Below are 17885 nucleotides of genomic sequence, written 5' to 3' on the forward strand. Positions count from 1 at the left end.
CGGTTTTTTAATCGATTTGGTCAATTTTTAAACTTAATTCACTTAACCAACAATCTAAGACATTAAACCAAATTGCTTGTCCAAACTATAGTTTAACCGACCTAATCAATTCGATTAAATTAATTAACCTTTTTATTTCTTTATTTTTATACAATGATTATTTTTACTCATAATCTCTAACCCTAAAGTAAAAAAAACATATTTAAACATATTTAAACTCACGTCTTCTTAATTGTTATAATAGCAATTGAGCGGCCACTTACTTATTTTTCATCTATTATAAAAAATTACATTTATATTATCTATTATATTATAAATACATTTAAAATAAATAAAATTATAATATAGATGAAGTTGGTTAAATTGATAAGTTCAATTACAATTTTAATAACGATAACCGATCAATTTAATCATATTAATCAAGATGATATTCGATTAAAACAATTAAATCGATTTAATAAACACCAACTTAATAAAATAAATCAATAAAATTAAATTTTAACTAAATACAAATATTTAAAAAATAGTAAATATTTGAAATTGTGTACCTAACTTATAATTTTCAGCTTTTATCAAGAATGTGCAAAAAATGTGGTTATAAATTAGCAATAACTTAGGCCAAGTGGTCCTTTTAAACACAAAACACATATATATACTCATTGTCTAGAATGTCTTGATCATACTCATAAACCCTTTCCTTATATTTGGGACTACCATTTGTTTCCATATATATAGATATGGCCTCCCATTCTTTGATATTCCTTCATAATGGAGTTTTACAACTTTATTATACAAATCCAAATTATAAACTACATAATATTTTGTATAAAAACATAAAAATAATTACATGTATATACTTTTTAATCTTATTATATCTTTTTTTGATACAATATTTAAAATTATTCATAACTTTTTAGCTCTTACGTAGAAGTATAATATGTTTCAAAACACTTGAATTTAAGTTTATTTTTAATAGAATTTTTATAGGAAAAAATTATTTTTCTCCTAATTGGATGAACCAAGCTAATCTATGGAATATATATATATATATATATATGATTTCGGCTTTCTCTCTAAAATATAATATTACTCTTATTTACAAACACATTGCTAGTCCAGTTTTATATTTTTATTTTTGCTTTGTTCTTGCTCTTGCCACCTTCATTTCACAGCCTGTCAAGCTTTTTGAAATTTATTAACAAACATTTCCATGGCTTTAACAAAGAGAAGATTTGTTTGGGGGGGGGGGTGATGTTTTAGATAACTCCGTCCATTAAAAAAAAAAAAAGGGTTTCATGATCGTTGGCTGTTCTACTTTGGGTGTTGTTTGGATTTTGCATTTTGATTACAAGATACGAAGATCATCTATGCGCTTTTGAGCTTTGAAGAATATGTTGGATGAATATAAAGCCTCTTTGAAGAAACTTTTTTCTTTCAGGTAAAACAAATTTCAGTTCCTTCTGCTAATTTATTTTCGATCTAATCTTGTAAATCGTTGTTAGATTTTCTCATGGGATAGTTTAGCTGATATCCAAAATTATGGTAGAATTCTCTTTTTGCAGTTTTTTGACTGATCCGTAAGTGTTTGATTAATTGCCTGTAAGGTGTTTGATTAAATGTTTGATAAAAATTTGCAGTTTAGCCTTAATACTGCAAATTACTGTATGAAACTGAATTTTCTCTACTTCAAATTATCATGTTCTTGGGTGAATTATTTAATGATTTTTGTTGCCTTTATGCTAAATTTCATCACATATTAGCTTCAATCTTCAGGGTAACATGACATCCCATCATGAGTTTTAATAAATAAATAAAAAGACACTTTTTTAGAACAAACCAGATAGAGTTAGTGACTGAGAGACCCACAATCCATTTTTGGGTAGCTTTATTGCTCATATCCCATCTTCTTTGCCTTCCTTCTTCATTGTTTGGGTATTTTTTTTAAGGTTAAAATATATGGTAGGTCTCTCAATGTATATATTTTAAATTTGGAATTTAATTCTTATATTTTTATTTTTAGAATTTTAATTTTATATACTTTTTAGATTTCAAAATTTAGATTTAATTGTTATCATAGTTAAATTTTTTGCTTTAGATTTACAGGAGTGGCATTTTAAAATAATAATAATAACTGATTTGGTAGCAATGTAGCTAGAAAAATGACTATATAATCAAGGCCAAAGCCAAAAATATTTTTAGGAATTGAGATTTTATTATATATTTTTATGAGAGCTAAAATATAATTTTATATTTTTTTTGGCTTATATCTTGACATTTTTCAAAAGGAATAAATCAAAATACTAGCATTTTGGGGGGAAAACTATAATTTTATCATATATTAACTTTAAATTTGATAAATTTTGGGGATTTAAACAACAATTTTTCATTTTTGGGGACCAAAGCCTTTGCCTACCCTGTACCTTCATCTCTAGTTGTAATGAACTTGAATTTAACAATATTATCAGTTAGACCTGAATTTGAGATATAATTCCTATAGACTTTTTATTTTGGTTAAAATGTGTTATTAGTCCTTGTAAGTCTCTCGAATTTTAGATATAATCTCTGTACTTTAAAAGTTAAAAATTCAATCATCTTGTTTTTTTTAATTTAAAATTCTAGTCCAATCATTATCATTGTTGGTAATCTCTATCAAAATTTATCAACTTAACATGTTTATTTCTATCAATCATATGCTTGAATCAACATGTCAAGTTGATAGATTTTGACGGAAAATACTAACAATGATAATGATTGGACTAGAATTTTAAATTAAAAAAATAATATGATTGAATTTTTAACTTTTAAAGTACATGGACTAAATTTCAAAATATGTCAAAGTACAAAGATTAATAGCATGTTTCAACGTTTTATTTTTCTTAAAGTATTTAATTTTAACATCTTTTTTCGATTACTATTCAATATCCGTATATTCATATCTAAATCCAAGTAACATATATCAGTACAAAAGAAGGTTGTAAGAATAAACAAAGTTCCCAAAGGAATTATTTTCTTATGCTATAGGTCTAATTCTAATTTTAATCCTCTATTATATTAAAATTTAGAATTTAATCTCTCTACTTTAATTTACCGTAATTTGCTGTTAAAGTATTAGTGGTATTAGTTGTAAATTGATAACATCGTTAATAGTACTAACGAATTCATGTAGATTCATCCATGTCATAACTTATGCTAAATTAAAGTAAAAACGATATACTCTCAAATTTCAACATAATAGAGGGACTAAAATCATAATTAGACCTACATTTTGTGACCCTCCAAGCAATAATTTCTTGTTTAAACCATTTTCAGGCAATGGGAACCGAACTTGAGCACTGTGGTATAAACCCAATAATAGAAAGCTCAGAAAGTAATTCCACGGAAATTAGGGTTAATAACATGGAATCCATCAAAGAGACAATGCAAATGCATGAAGACATGTTCAAACACCAGGTATGGACTGTGAAAACATCAAGTCTTTTTTTTTTTTTTTTTTTGGTTACAATTATTTGCATTAATGGTTAAAAAATGTTGTTAGTCCTTGTACTTATATAGAATGTGAGATTTAATCCATGTATTTTGAAAATTAAAAATCTAATCCTTCTACTATTTCAATTTAAAAATCCCAATCCAATCCTTATTTTTGTTAGTAGTTTTGTCAAAATTTGTCAATTTATTATGTTTATATTTTGTTAATCATATGACATATTATACGAGAATAATCTAATCAAAATTTGAAATTGACAAATTTTGACAGAAAATGCTTACGATTTTAATAATTGGATCGAGGTTTTTAAATAAAAATAAATAAATGGACTAAATCTCAAATTTTGTCAAACCGAAAGACTTAACACATATTTTAATCTTTCTCAAAACATAAGATATATATATATATATATATATATATAACCAGGGCATATTCTAATATGAGTACGAATATGGTCTCCTTAAATGGAATTAAATATATTTGTATTGAACACATATCTATATATAAGGGTGAGTTAGTTACATTAAAATTTTGTTCGGTAAAATTACATTTTAATTCTTTTAAAAAAGTTTATAATTTAATCCTTTTGAAATTGTAAATTTTTTATATTAATTTAATGATAAAATTACATTTTAGCTCTCTCAAAAATTTATAATTTAAATTTTACCCTTCTGAAAAAATTTCCAACTTTATCCCTATCTATATACGATATTCACCTTAAATCCGAGTAACAGAGGTGCAAAGCTTAAAATTATCCGATGTGTATGAGAAAATGCAAATTTGTAGAGCTTTAATCAGAACACACATCTATATTCTATATTTTCGTCATAACAAAATTTGATTAAAATCAAATTAATCAAAATAATTCGATTAATTCAATCTTGGTTTTGGATAATCTTGTAAATATTTAAATCAATAATATTCTTTTGAAATTTTCGATGGATTATTACTATTTCTTTTTTAAAACTGAGAATTGAATTTGCAGGTACGAGAACTTCATCGGGTGTACAGCGTTCAAAAGGCACTAATGGAGGAACTGAAAAAGGGAATTAAATCAAACAGGTTGTGGGCAACTCCAATGGTTACCTCCTCTCATATCAACCAATCCCAACTCATTAACCACCACCAACATTCAACAACACCGCTGCAAATTACCTGTGGGTACAATCCCAATCTCGAAGCCGATCCGACCTTAAGGGAAAGGACTAGCAGTTGCTCCGGCGATCACATTCACACCATGAAAATGGCAAAGGGATTCGACCTGGAGAGACCGGCCGGGGAAAACTCGGATGAAGATAGTGAAGTTGAACTCACACTGAGTATCGGCGGTGCAAGCAAGAAGAAGAAGTCAAAAGGTGGGGAAATTACTAATAGGGGTTCGTTTAAATCAGAGAGTGGAGATGATTTCATTGGTCCCAACACTCCTCCATTATTGAGTTTTCCATGGCTTAAGCATAAACAGGACTTACACTTACCTTTGAACAATATTTAATTTTCCTTTTTCTTTTTCACTTTCTTTTAATTAGTTTGTATTGTAAGTTTTGTATCATTCATAGATGAAATCCAATTAAATTTCTTCCTTTTAGGTACAATCAAAGCTACTTAAACTCCCGAGGTGCCAACGAGAACTCATCATGGGTGGGATTCCAGTTAGATTGCTGAAAAATTTTAGGTTTTTTTTTTAAGTTTGAACTTTTGAAAAATAGGTTTAAAATTTAATTTAAGTTTGGTATAGATTAAAAATACTAAATTTGAACCCGACTCAATATGTTTGTATTAATTTTTTTAAAAATAATTTTAAAAATATAATACATTACTAATATTTTTAAAATAGTAGTAAAATTAACAATAAAATATAAGTTATAGAATGTCTAAACAATAACAATAATATAGTAGCAATATAATATTAAAATGATAGCAAAACAATAACAAAATGGTAGCAAAAAAAGAAAGTTTAGGCTAATTTAAGTCAAGCCGAGGCCAAAATCTTATTTGAGGCCAAAATCTTATTTGAGGCCTAATCCATTTAAAAAATAGGTCTTATTTTTTGTCCAAGCTTATTTTTTGAGTTTATATTTTTACTCAAATACTCCCACTTTTAGGGTGAGACTTCAAATCTAGATGGATGGTCTTACCCATGATCAAGTCTAATGCGAACACATAGTTTTAACAACTTTTTACATATAATTTTTTACACATGTTACAAATATTAAAAATTCAAAAAAATATAAAATGTCTAAAAATTATTAATTTTAAAAAATAAAAATAAAAATATATATTAAAATGATTAAAGATCAATGATCAAAAGTAATAAACGACTGCTCAACCTTAGGTAAGAGCCGGTCACCTCTAATCAATGATCGATCATTAGTCAACTACACTATTGGTTAATGGTTGCATCAGCAATGACATGGAAAAAGGCACACGTGGTGTTACAATAGACGTTGATAATAGTAATAGAATGAACACAAAATAAGAAAAATAAGAGCACACAAATTTTACGTAAAAACCCTTTTAAGAAAAACACTACTGGCAGAGGAGAAGATATTTATTAATGTTGAAAAATAAATGATATAAGAAGAGTTTTGACCATATCTGGTTGAAAAACCCTATTCTAATCAATATCAAATAAAATAAGTTGAGTTTTATACGGATTCTACTTGTTCGCCTCACAGATTTCTTATTTTGCCACTGTATTTTATTTCTTTAATAAGTATAGGTTTCAAGTCATACAAGTTTAACATGTGATGTATTCTTTTGATTGTGTGTTACTTTTTTTTTTTTAACATCATTAATGTTTTGAATAAAAAAAAGAATATATCGAAAGAGTAGTTTAACTATCAAAATAATTAAAAAGTTTAAAAACGAAAATGAGGAAATTAATATCGCTCAGAAGTCAAATAGCAATGTAAACTTTTTTTATATTCATTAAATACCAAAATAAAAAATATTTAAAGAGCATTTTTTAGAACATAGATGACTCGTAAATCACATTAAACTTGAAATTAGAAAAAAATAGGTAAAAATCAATTATTTTGAAGCAATTCATTGCTTTCTAGTTTTTTTTTATATTAGAAGAGAATTTTTTAATATATACATTTTACAATTTAATTTATGTATTTTTTTAAAACATTTTACTAGATTCAAATTGATATTTAATGTTTAAGTTGACAATTAAATTACGGAAAAGCTTGATTGATAAAATATTAATATTTAATGTACAAATTGTGAATTTAGTCTCTATTAATTTGATCGTTTTATCCTTGTACCTCTTAAATTTTAAAATTTAATCTGATACAAACAATAGTTGTTAAATTTTGATATTTTTAAAATCTTATGCAACAAATATATTATCACACATAATGCGATGTGAGCTTGTTATTTTTACGAAATACTCACAAAAAGTCATATTATTTTAAATAATAAATTTAACAACTGTCATTTAAATTAGGACTGAATTAGAAATATAAAGATTAAATTGATCAAATTGGATAACAAATATTCAATCCAACTTACTCATATTACGTGGTAAATACTAAATTTTTACCTAATAAATTTAATTGTTACCGTTTAAGTTGAGATTAAAATTTTAAAATCTAAAATATACAAAGAAAAAATTTAATCAAATTAGAATACACATACTACAGAAATAAAAACTAATTTTTTATTTTTATTTTTAAGGAAAAATCTCAAAATTATACATAAACTTTGATTTAATGTGTAATTTGATACATGAATTTTGATTTGGTGCAATTATACACAAACTTTAGATGTGGTTCAAATATATACATTAATCTTTCATTTTGATTAAGTTACATACATTTAAAAAATAAATATATCCAATTATTTTTATAGTAAATAAATATAATTATTTGTTTATACAACATATAAACTTAAAATGATGTTGTATTAATAATCCTATTAATATTTTAAGAAAATTAAATCATATCAAAATTTTATATATAAATTTATACAAAATCAAAATTCATATATAAAATTACATCTCGAGACGAAAGTTAATATATTGTTTTGACATTTACCCTTTTATTTAACAATCAAAACTTACATTTTCCAAGAGAAAAGGGTTTAGCAAAGAATTTAACTTTGAAAACATAATAACACTTAAACCAACATACAAATTACCAATGTTTTCTTAAATCGGATCAATAGTCGAATCAATCATGCCACTAATTCACTGATCAAATTAAAAAATATATATATATAAACTCGATTCAATCAATCTATACTAATTCTCAATTTAACTGATTTAAAATTACTCTTTAGACCGATACTCTAACTGGTTCCCAATCCAACCAACATTGCTAAACTAGTTGCTTGTTCACAGCGTTGGTTTTAAATTCCAAAACAATTCAACTGTGTAACCTATCCATAATTTAGTTAATTCGTGGAAAGAAGATGATAGATGATGTTGGCTAATGAAATTTGAAATAGATTAAAACAAAAACAAATTCTTAAATATTAAAATAAATTTTTTTTGTTTAATTGAACAATAACCCAAATATAAATTCAAATTACAAAATATTTAATCCAAGTCCAATTCGTGAAGAAAATAAATCCCATATAGGACAAGGCATAATTTTGCACTATATGTAAACTTTAATTAATACAAAGCCCCTTTAACCCAAAATGAAACAAAAAGAAGATGAAAATAATCCAACTCAAATTGAATTAAGGAAATTCTTACAAAACGGGGAAGCTGGTGTTGAGAGAGAGAGGCTCTGAGAGACAATTCAAAGACAGCCCATAGACAAATAATAGCTCATCCATAGCATAGCTGAAAAATAACAGTGCTTCAACATATCAGCAAGTAACAATATTTATTGTTTGCTAATAATAATAAACAGTAACAACATCGATCAGCCGTGTCTTAAGGGTAAAAGTATCATAGAGTTTTAAGCGTAAAAGTATCATAGAGGTTAGAAATCAATTTGCATTTTACCCATTTACTCAAAAACCGAACAAATTAATCTTTATACGTTAGATCAAAAAACAAACTAATTCTTTCTGTTAAACATCGGGGTGGCTGATGAAAAAATCAAACAGGTAGACACATGGACTATTTTTTAACAATAAAAGTGGATAAAATTTTTAACAGAATGATTTAATATACAAGGACTAACTTGCCCATTTTTTTAGTAAATAGGACAAAATGCAATTCAACTCCTAGTACAAGAACTTCCATAGTCTTTTACCGTGTCTTAAGCTATACTTATTTCATTAAATCCAAAAAAAAAAATCTAGGATTCACCCACACATCATGTTGCATCATGATACCTGTATGTTGCATTATAATTATAATTCGAAAAGACATGATTTGCAATGAGTAAGCGAAGTAGCATAAATTGCAAGCTAAAGGAAACCAATCTATCGGTTGAGTAAAAACATCGACTTAATTGACTAACTCTATATGATAACAGACTAACCCGCCTAACCGAACTGACTTAACATCCCTGAGTCCAGTCAGTTAAGCCATTTTTCTTTTTCTCTCTTGTTTTCTTCCTAGTATGAAAAATAAAACACAAAATAAAGGTCAGTTCGGATTTTGGTTAAATTTTATATGGTATATATATTTATTATGTATTATAAATATATTGAAGAAAATAATATACATCAGAAGTCGGTTAAATCAGTAAGTTTGGTTATAAAAATTTAGACCTGATAACAAACCAACTTAACCTATTTTAACCTTGACCCCCCAAAAAAAAAAAAAAACCTTAACCTAGTTTAACTGCCCACAAAACCGAATTAACCATCATAAACTACTTGGCTGAAACAACTTGACCGAAAGCTATCAGTTAAATTGGTTTGAACCAACTTTTCGTTTGGCCCTAATTGAAGGGAATAATAAACAACACCAGCTATACTAGTAAAACAAGATCACGGTTGTACAAAACTGTTCTTGAGTCTACTTATACATACCTGCAAAGAAAGAAACAAAAAGTATACTAGATGCAAAGACCAGAAAGCCAAAATTACAGCAGTATAAGAATCTTGATGTTCTATGTATATCCTACAAAATTTTGTTTCTTTATGTGTGGTTGAGCAGTTTAAAGTTTGGGTTTGAAAATCAAGTTCAGGACCAGACACCAAAAAACAGAAAAGCATGGAAGTAGTAAGGCACATGTATCAGGCCTTCACGATAAATGCATGTAGATAACAGTAATGACCCAAACCATTCCATAGAGGTCGATAAGCAACATGATGATTACAAAATAAAGATAACTTAAAGTATGGGTTTTAAACATTCAGCATAATTACCTGTACATATATTGACCACGGTAAAGGATCTTCAGCTACCCTGGAGGACTCTCCGAGGATCAAGTTGCCCACTGCAGTAACTGGAAGGAACAGCAGAAAGTTCTTGCCTTCCCCTCCATTCCTCACCGGGTTTCAATGTGATAGGTTTCTCGATGGCAGCAGCCTCCACACAGAGCATATGTTTGTATTCATCATCACCAAAGTCAGCCATTGCCTTTGCCTTTTTATCCCAGGGATTCCACACCACTACATGCAAAAGAAATAATATTAGAGCTAAGAACAGCCTAGGAATATTAACATACGATAAGGCATTTCAGAATACTCTTTGGTGGAATGTTTTACTGCATTTCATACATGCAAATACTACCAGAATTCACTATATCTACCTGGTAAAAATCTCAAGCCCGAGTTCAGAATACTTATCAAGCATATAGATCTTAGAAGAGAAAGAAAACGTAGTTCACACTACTACTTGAAATCAACCAACAATAATCCATAATTCCATATGAGCAGTTTTCATAGGTTGGTAGTGATTGGCGAAATGTTATATAGCTTGAGCAGAGAACACAAAATTCAGAGTAAGAAAAAAAGACAAGGTAGCTCCTCTACTATTAAGCAGCAATGAAGAACATGATACTGTTTCCAAGTCCTAGCTAAATAGGAAACACTCTTGTTTGTGTGTTTCGGAGTATGAAGAGAAATCTTATACATAAAAGGTGTCAAGAGTCCATATAAATAGCATGGACATTAATAAAAAAGTTGGAGAAAATAAACCTCACCAGCATCAGGGAGCCCATCTTTGCGTAATACAAGGGTTCTCTTCTTTTCATGATCCAGAATTGCAATTTTAGTTGGAGTACTGAGGTATATCTTGTCCACCTTTGTAAGCAGAAATAAAAATATGTCAGCAGAACAAAATTTAGATATGAGCAGATTGAGAGAAAAAGTCATTATGCACTCACTTCAGCTTCAAATGTTATTGCATCTCCCTGTTCAGTAAACCGCTGCTTGTTCAGTAAATTATCCAGATAATCAAGTGTCTCTAATCCTTCAACACGAACTTCACTGAACACAAGGAATTAAAGTCTTTTAAACCCTGATAATATGCAATGGTATAATCATGATATGGGACAAAGATAGAGTGATTGACTATAATCATGATATGGGACAAAGATAGAGTGATTGACTAACATATTCTACCATGAATCAGTTTTACTAGTTAAGGTGCAAATATCAGACTAAAAGAGGAAAAGTAAGCAGCAATTCAGTTAGCACCCATATCAATAATTAGAAAACTGTTAAAAGTTAAGAACAAAATCAACAATTTTATAAATCCACAGTTTACTTCCGGAATATAAAATTTCAAAATAAAGGTTCAAGAAAACAAAACAAGCAAATAAAACTTATGTCGCAAAATAGATTACTAAAATATTACTTTATTTCAGTTTACGTGATCCAAACCTAAGATTTCTTTTGGGTGAAAACTAAGAATTGTTATTGTTACATTATCATATACCTTATTATTGAAACTAAGAATTGTGTGACAATTCATCATTGGAAAGCAAGTGGCTTTGATGAGCAGGCAGAAGAACATTCGTTACTTTCACTACTGGAAATCACAATCAAGACCATCCAATCCAACACACAATTCAAAGGGGGTTGGGGCAAATTAGGTAAGGATAAACAAAGTTCCCCATCTCCTATATCATCAAGAAGTAGCAGTTCAAACAAAATCCAAACCACTCATTAATAATGCTCAATTGCTCAAACACAAGACATGCTTGCAATAGTGAACAGAATTTCAGACCCAGACATCAACTAGAACTAGGAAGAGGACAGATGTCACCAGAAATGATATTTTACTTGTTAGAACTTAATAATGTTGAAGTAGAAGACTTAAACCGTGTGGATGGGAGAAGACAAAGAAGCTACGCAAGTAAAAGGAAAAACCAAACCATGTTGTTATTGATAACATCTAGAAGCTAGTAGCATGAGAAGAGATTTAGCCACTTATGATAGCTTAGCTGTCAACATTTAATGTTAATAAACTGGGATATGCAAATGTAACAATGGAAGAAGATAGCGTGACCCGTGCATGTCAAAAGATTAACTCAAATGTATCCAACTATAAACCCGGAAGTAGCAGTACTACAGAACATCACATGACCGAAGAATTAAATATAAAACAAGTCCTTTTGAGTTACCTGATATCAGAAACGGAAAAATATGTGTGATATGCAAATGTGAATGTAAACGGCTTTCCATCAGTATTTGTATTCCTGATGCGAGATGTTAACATTAGATCCCCTCCAGGTCCCAAAGCTACCCTCAGGCGGAACTCATAACTGAGATAGAAGACAAAGCCACGAAGTCAAGTTAATTGGTCAAGAAAATAATGTGGTGAAGATTCAGATATGGAAGTCTTTTTGTGAACTGACATTACCTGTGAGGCCAAATCTTCATATCTTCTTCAGAAGGCTTAAGGATCAAATCAATGTAAGCTTTGTTGGATGAGTTTGTCGGAAAAGCAGGAGGGTCAGTGTCAATGCTCCAAAGTCTATTTCTGGCAAACCCATGCGGCTCAAGAGGACCATGATTTGAAAACTGCAAACACAGAGCATGTTTTTCATGACCACAATGATCATCGTCTAAACAAACTACGACAATAGAAGATCTGCACATACTTGGGGAAAACATATAGGAATTCCTCCACGAATTGCTTTTGGAGGCTTGAACAATGCCTGCAGAAGAAATATATCTAGTACGTTAGAAACAAAAATGCACATGACCTCTAAATGTTATATTCTTAAACACTTGCATTCGCATATACTAGTATTCACATTAGAGATAAACTATAAAAAAAATGAATTCTAGTTACTTGTTAAACAGATTCATCAGAATAATTCAGGTCATTTATCATTATAGACATCATAAACCAAAAAAATTCTTCTTCTCCTTTACCTCGTATGACCACTGAATGGAACCAAAAAGAAAGATAAGCGAAGAAAATCAAGTTACTGAACAGCAATTTTTCCTACTAGTATCGGAAGTAGTTCATTTCATAATAGTGTGCAGAGTTTCAAACAAACTCTTACAACTTCATTCAATTTCTTCAAACATGTCATTATTCTAAATTTGATTTTCTGGACAGTTAATCTATGGGTTCAATTTATTGCAAATACTAACAAATCCGATCTTTATCTTTCAAAAATGGTTCAGAAAGGTTTATGATCTATAAAACACATAATATGTCTAACTTTTGCAACTGCTCACACTCAAAAGTCAAAACAGACAGATCTCAGGTTGACAAAGGAAACATAAGAAGCAAAACTGCTTCCATTGAAGATGAAAATTTATATCCATAAAGGCTCTCGTACAAATTAAGTAATCGTAAGACACCTACGAGAACCATTTCAACCAAATCTAGTTTATTCATAAACTATTCCATCATTCTGACATCTATGGGTTAATTAAAAGCATAAATCCACTGCTAAAAAGTAGCTTTTGCAATATCAACTATTAGGCACTACATACAAAATTTCAGGGGAAATATTAGATTAGGTCTAAATGAACCATCAATTCAAAGGAATGTTCTAAGAAGTATATTTCACATCAAATCAAGAAAATTACTGTCACTGAAAAAGCACCTTACTACTGACGAAAAGCAACTCCTCTCCATGCTCATTCTTCCAAGATGTCACGTGTCCTCCATACAAATACACCTAGGAAAAAAAACAGAAATAAAATTAAATAGCCCGAAATCAAAGATCTATCGAAATAACAACAAAAAAAGAAGAAGAAGAACAAAAATTAAATCCAAAGAAACGAAAGAAAACTAACTCAGATCAGATTGAACAGATCGTGAAATGAAAATCTAAATTTCAAAAAAAAAAAACAAGAAATAAAGAAACCGAAACCTTTATAAATTTACCTCGGCAGAGCTGCCTCGAGTCTCGCGGAGGATGATTTTTTCAAGGCCGTTAACGCCCTTGGATAACTCAACGGGAACTCTCTCGCTCGACATAGAATTTTCTCCCAAAAAAAAACACTGAAAGTGATTGATTCTCAGTTATTGCTGCAAAATTCAAATTAAAAAAAAAGGAAAATCAAATGATTTTCCCCTCTTTTAAAACTAGTTGAATTTTTTAAGCACGGAAACTCAAAAGATTTTCAACTGTGTCAAATCTGTTTCTTTGTGCTTTACTCTTTTTCGCTCTTTCACTTTTTATTTTATTTTCTGTCCTTTTTTTTTCTTTTTTAGATTTTACTCGATAAAGACGAAGCGTTGAATCCACAACAACAATTGTAGTATGGCGAAATTGTTTAAATGGCCATAATTTGCTACACCACCATTGGCCCAATACCGTGTAGCCTACTCAATCCACACTGCCACGATATTTTTTTTAAAGAAATCATAAAATTTTTAATTAAATTGTTTTAATATTGAATTTGAAAATATATATATAACAATAAATTCAACAATGTAAAATAATTTAAAATTAATTAAATCTTTGTAAAATAATTAAAGATTAATTAATATTAGATTTGTCCATAGTTCCCACTTGGCCCGAAAGTCCGTTCGAAAAATAAGAAGGTTTAGATAAAAATATAGACTTAAAATAAATTTAGACAAAAAAATTATCTAGAAAACGAGTCAGGCTTTGGTTAAAATTTTTTTTTAAAAATGATGTTTTGCTACTTTTTTTCATTGTTTTACAATCATTTCATTATTATATTGTTACATTTTATTACTATTATTTGGATATTGTATAACTCTTATTTTATTATTAACTTTGCTAATATTTTAGAAGCATTTGCTTGTTAAGTTGCACCTATTTTAGTGTTATTTAAGTATAAATTTTTTTGAAATTTTTAAAATTTGTTGGAAATATTTATTTTAATATTTTTAGTGTTTTTGATATATTATATTTTTATTTTATATAAAAATAAAAATTATCGACCCTAGCCGAATTTAACATTTATAATTTGGGCCAAAGGGCAAAAACATTTAACGGGCTTAAAAGTTAAAAGAGCATATTAATTTTTTTCATGTCAATTACCACATCATCATTTTTTCATGCTAATTGTTACGTCTGTACTTAAAGGTCTGTTAAGAACATAGATGGAAACCCATATTTAATGGACTCAATTGATTGTACTTTTCAATAAGAGGCTCAATTGATTTTTTTTAATTATTTTGCTAGAGATATTTTAGTAGTTAAGTTAAAAAATATTTACTTAGTAGCCATGTAATTAAAAAATAATATTTAAGGAATCTAAATTTAACAAAATAATTTTATCAGTCTTAACGTTTGGACTTAAATTTTGAAATTTAAAAAGTAAAGGGACTGAATTCCTAAAAGTAAAAGTATAAGGACTAGATTCGAACTTATAAAAAGTAGAGACACTTATGGCAGATTTTAACCAATTTATAAACATTGACAGAATTTAAGTTAAAAGAGCATTTTTCAAGGCAATTTCACATGCAATAAACTTAGTGCGTTTTTAACAAAAAAAAAAATCCGTTTCATTCAAAAAAAGTGAGCTTTTGGGACTCTGTTTTTCATCGCCAAATCCATTATTGAAACCGTAGCTTGCGATCTTCCATTGATTTTTCGAAAGCGTTTTCGTGCTTTACAGATTCTTTCATAGCCATAGTTTCCTGCATCTAACCAGGTATATACTTCTTCGCTGCTTGCTTTCTCTTTTTAGCAATTTAATTTCAGCAATCGATTCTCAGCCTGAGTTTTGATCTCTTGTTTGAATACGATTTCCGGTTCTAAATCTGATGAATTAAAGAAACAATGATTGAAATGATTAGCTGTTTCGCATTTTTTTTTTAAATTTTTCTGTCATTGTTTTGATTCTTGAGAAAATAAAATATCATGTATTTCTTTAGTATATTCAATTGAATTTCAGTTGGCTATATTTTGATTTTGATTGAACCTTTTTTTTTTTTTTCAAATTCTCCGTGTCTGTAGATGCTGAATCGAAAACTTGATTATGTTTAATTTTAAAGTTCAAATCGCTACTCTTTCATCTATTCTTAAACCGGAACATCTAGGCTCTAGGATTTGAATAGCAAACTTTACATCATTTGTTACTGAGTTTGAATTAATTAAGTTAAACTCTAAGTTCATTGTAAATTTGTTGGTTTAATTCTCCATGTTTCCAACTTCATGTTTCGATTGATTTTTGAAAGTATAGAATCGTATCATATCATTCCATTACTGCAGCTGTTAATCGTGTGTTAGATACATTGGATCTCACTCGTTAAAAAATAGTTCGGTTAAATTTTATTGATAAGTGTTTTTTTAACACCTTAGAATCAAGTTATGCAAAAGATGAACACATTCGTGTTTACAAGTTGATATATATAGTTTAAATATGTTTCACTTGAGATCCGTATTGACATTCGTGTTTACAATACAGATACTTTGATAACTCAATTTAAAATAATTTGAGAATGATTAGTGCATATATATATATGAATTGTTCGTATTACTTGATAACATATTTTACGAGTCATTAAACTTTGAATTTTTTATATTTTGATTTTATTTACTCTATGTTTCCAAATCCCAGATTTGAGTTTATTTTGGCAATGAAGTAAAATAGATTTGAGAGGAGAAAAAGTGCCCAAAATTCATTGCATCTAATGAATAATCTATAGAAGGAGATGAGGAGAACGTTCTATTGCAAAAACTCAGTTGCTTTTGTGTTTTCGGTAGTGTTCTTTTGTTGTATACTGGTGTTGATCATTTCGATGCTCAGAGTTCCGGATGTTGACACCGGAAACGGAGCAATGTCCATTTATGATGACACGTCGCTTAAATCCTCAGGCAATGACAAATCGGTCGGTTCATTCGGGAACATGATGATCGATATGTTACCTGAAGATCTCGCTTTCACCGTTTTTGTCCCTTCAGAAACCGCTTTCGAGCGCGATCTGAGGTTAAGCGCAAACAATAGTCTAGTCGAAGAAAAGATAAATGACACGTACGTGGTGATCTCTCGCGTGTTAGGTTTCTCGGCCATTCCTCGTGTTCTTGATACGGCTATGGTACCGATCGGCGGCGAAGAGGTGTCCTACGATTCATTGTCAGGGTTCGAGTTGTTTGTTTCAAAGGATGCCGGAGGAGTGTTGGTGGTTAATGGAGTGAAGTCAGAGAGTGTTGATATGAAGAGAGGGAAGCTTGTTGTGCATGTAATGGATGGTGTTATTATGGATGCAGAGTTTGAGCAGTCAGTTGAGCCTGATCTTGATGGTGATGATTGAGGTAAATGAGTCTTAACATGAATATGTATTTGGATGTTAAAAGTCATATTTATTCATTAGTTAACATGAATATGTATTTGGATGTTAAAAGTCATATTTATTCATTAGGGCAAACTACAAAAATAGTCACTTTTGTTTGTTTTAGATTATATATTAATTATTTATATTTAAAATGTTATATTTTAGTCACTTATGTTACCGTTTTATTATGAAATGGTCATTTTACCGTTAAACTCCGTTACTTTCCTAATAGTGGTCTTACATGACAATCCAAATGGGTTTTAAATGCCAATTTGGATATCTTACGTGACAGTCTAAATTAAATTTATTTAATTAAAAATCTATTTTCATCCCAACAGTTATAAATCCAAGTTGGCGTTTAAAACTTATTTAGACTACCACATAAGACTACCGTTAGAGAGGTAATAGAGTTTAACAGTAAAGTGACATTTTCGTGACAAAATAATAACATAAGTGACTAAAATATAATTTGAGATAAACAAAATAACTATTTTTATAGTTTTCCTTATTTTTGTTTGAATATATATTTAGAAGCGAAATTAAGTTATATATTTTATGAGAATTAAAATAAATTTCACCATTTAATAATCTGTATTCGATAATCTTTTCAATAACTAAATCAAAATTTTATCATTTAAAAAATTTAAAATACAATTTTATCATATATTAAACCAAAAGTTAAATATTTCATTTTATAGACCCAAATAGAAATGAAAATGAGAATTCAAATATAGATTCTTTTATATTCAAGTTATTCAAATTTCTTATGATTATATTTATACCATTTCAAATTCAGATTATTTTAAATTTAAATTATTTTCA

General features: G+C 28.8%; 3 protein-coding genes across 3 annotated transcripts; 2 read left to right on the forward strand and 1 right to left on the reverse strand.

Annotated features, from left to right (window-relative positions):
• Positions 1–767: 767 nt before the first annotated feature.
• Positions 768–5081, forward strand: LOC108469129 (uncharacterized). The gene is made up of 3 exons (XM_017770019.2): positions 768–1438; positions 3310–3450; positions 4470–5081. The coding sequence occupies exons 2-3, from the start codon at positions 3313–3315 to the stop codon at positions 4974–4976; spliced, it is 645 nt and encodes a 214-aa protein (XP_017625508.1). The 5' UTR covers positions 768–1438; positions 3310–3312; the 3' UTR covers positions 4977–5081.
• Positions 5082–7953: 2872 nt separating this feature from the next.
• Positions 7954–14092, reverse strand: LOC108469546 (putative glucose-6-phosphate 1-epimerase). The gene is made up of 9 exons (XM_017770423.2): positions 13695–14092; positions 13411–13485; positions 12448–12504; positions 12207–12367; positions 11968–12108; positions 10726–10828; positions 10543–10642; positions 9764–10009; positions 7954–8279 (listed from the first exon to the last, which is right to left on the reverse strand). The coding sequence occupies exons 1-8, from the start codon at positions 13785–13787 to the stop codon at positions 9795–9797; spliced, it is 945 nt and encodes a 314-aa protein (XP_017625912.1). The 5' UTR covers positions 13788–14092; the 3' UTR covers positions 7954–8279; positions 9764–9794.
• A 1146-nt stretch (positions 14093–15238) lies between these two features.
• On the forward strand, positions 15239–17215 carry LOC108469547 (uncharacterized). Its single transcript, XM_017770424.2, has 2 exons — positions 15239–15439; positions 16349–17215. Exon 2 carries the CDS (start codon positions 16443–16445, stop codon positions 17040–17042), a length of 600 nt encoding a protein of 199 aa, XP_017625913.1. The 5' UTR covers positions 15239–15439; positions 16349–16442; the 3' UTR covers positions 17043–17215.
• The last annotated feature ends 670 nt before the right edge of the window (positions 17216–17885 follow it).

Source organism: Gossypium arboreum, chromosome 8 (genome assembly GCF_025698485.1).
Source record: "Gossypium arboreum isolate Shixiya-1 chromosome 8, ASM2569848v2, whole genome shotgun sequence".
NCBI classification, from domain to species: Eukaryota; Viridiplantae; Streptophyta; class Magnoliopsida; order Malvales; family Malvaceae; genus Gossypium; species Gossypium arboreum.

Coding starts and splice junctions, on each gene's coding strand:
- LOC108469129 (XM_017770019.2), top strand. CDS start 3,313: ATGGGAACCGAACTTGAGCACTGTGGTATAAACCCAATAATAGAAAGC. Junction 3,451..4,469: donor AAGACATGTTCAAACACCAG/GTATGGACTGTG, acceptor TTGAATTTGCAG/GTACGAGAACTTCATCGGGT.
- LOC108469547 (XM_017770424.2), top strand. CDS start 16,443: ATGAGGAGAACGTTCTATTGCAAAAACTCAGTTGCTTTTGTGTTTTCG.
- LOC108469546 (XM_017770423.2), bottom strand. CDS start 13,787: ATGTCGAGCGAGAGAGTTCCCGTTGAGTTATCCAAGGGCGTTAACGGC. Junction 12,368..12,447: donor TTCCTATATGTTTTCCCCAA/GTATGTGCAGAT, acceptor CTGTGTTTGCAG/TTTTCAAATCATGGTCCTCT. Junction 10,643..10,725: donor CAATAACATTTGAAGCTGAA/GTGAGTGCATAA, acceptor CTGCTTACAAAG/GTGGACAAGATATACCTCAG.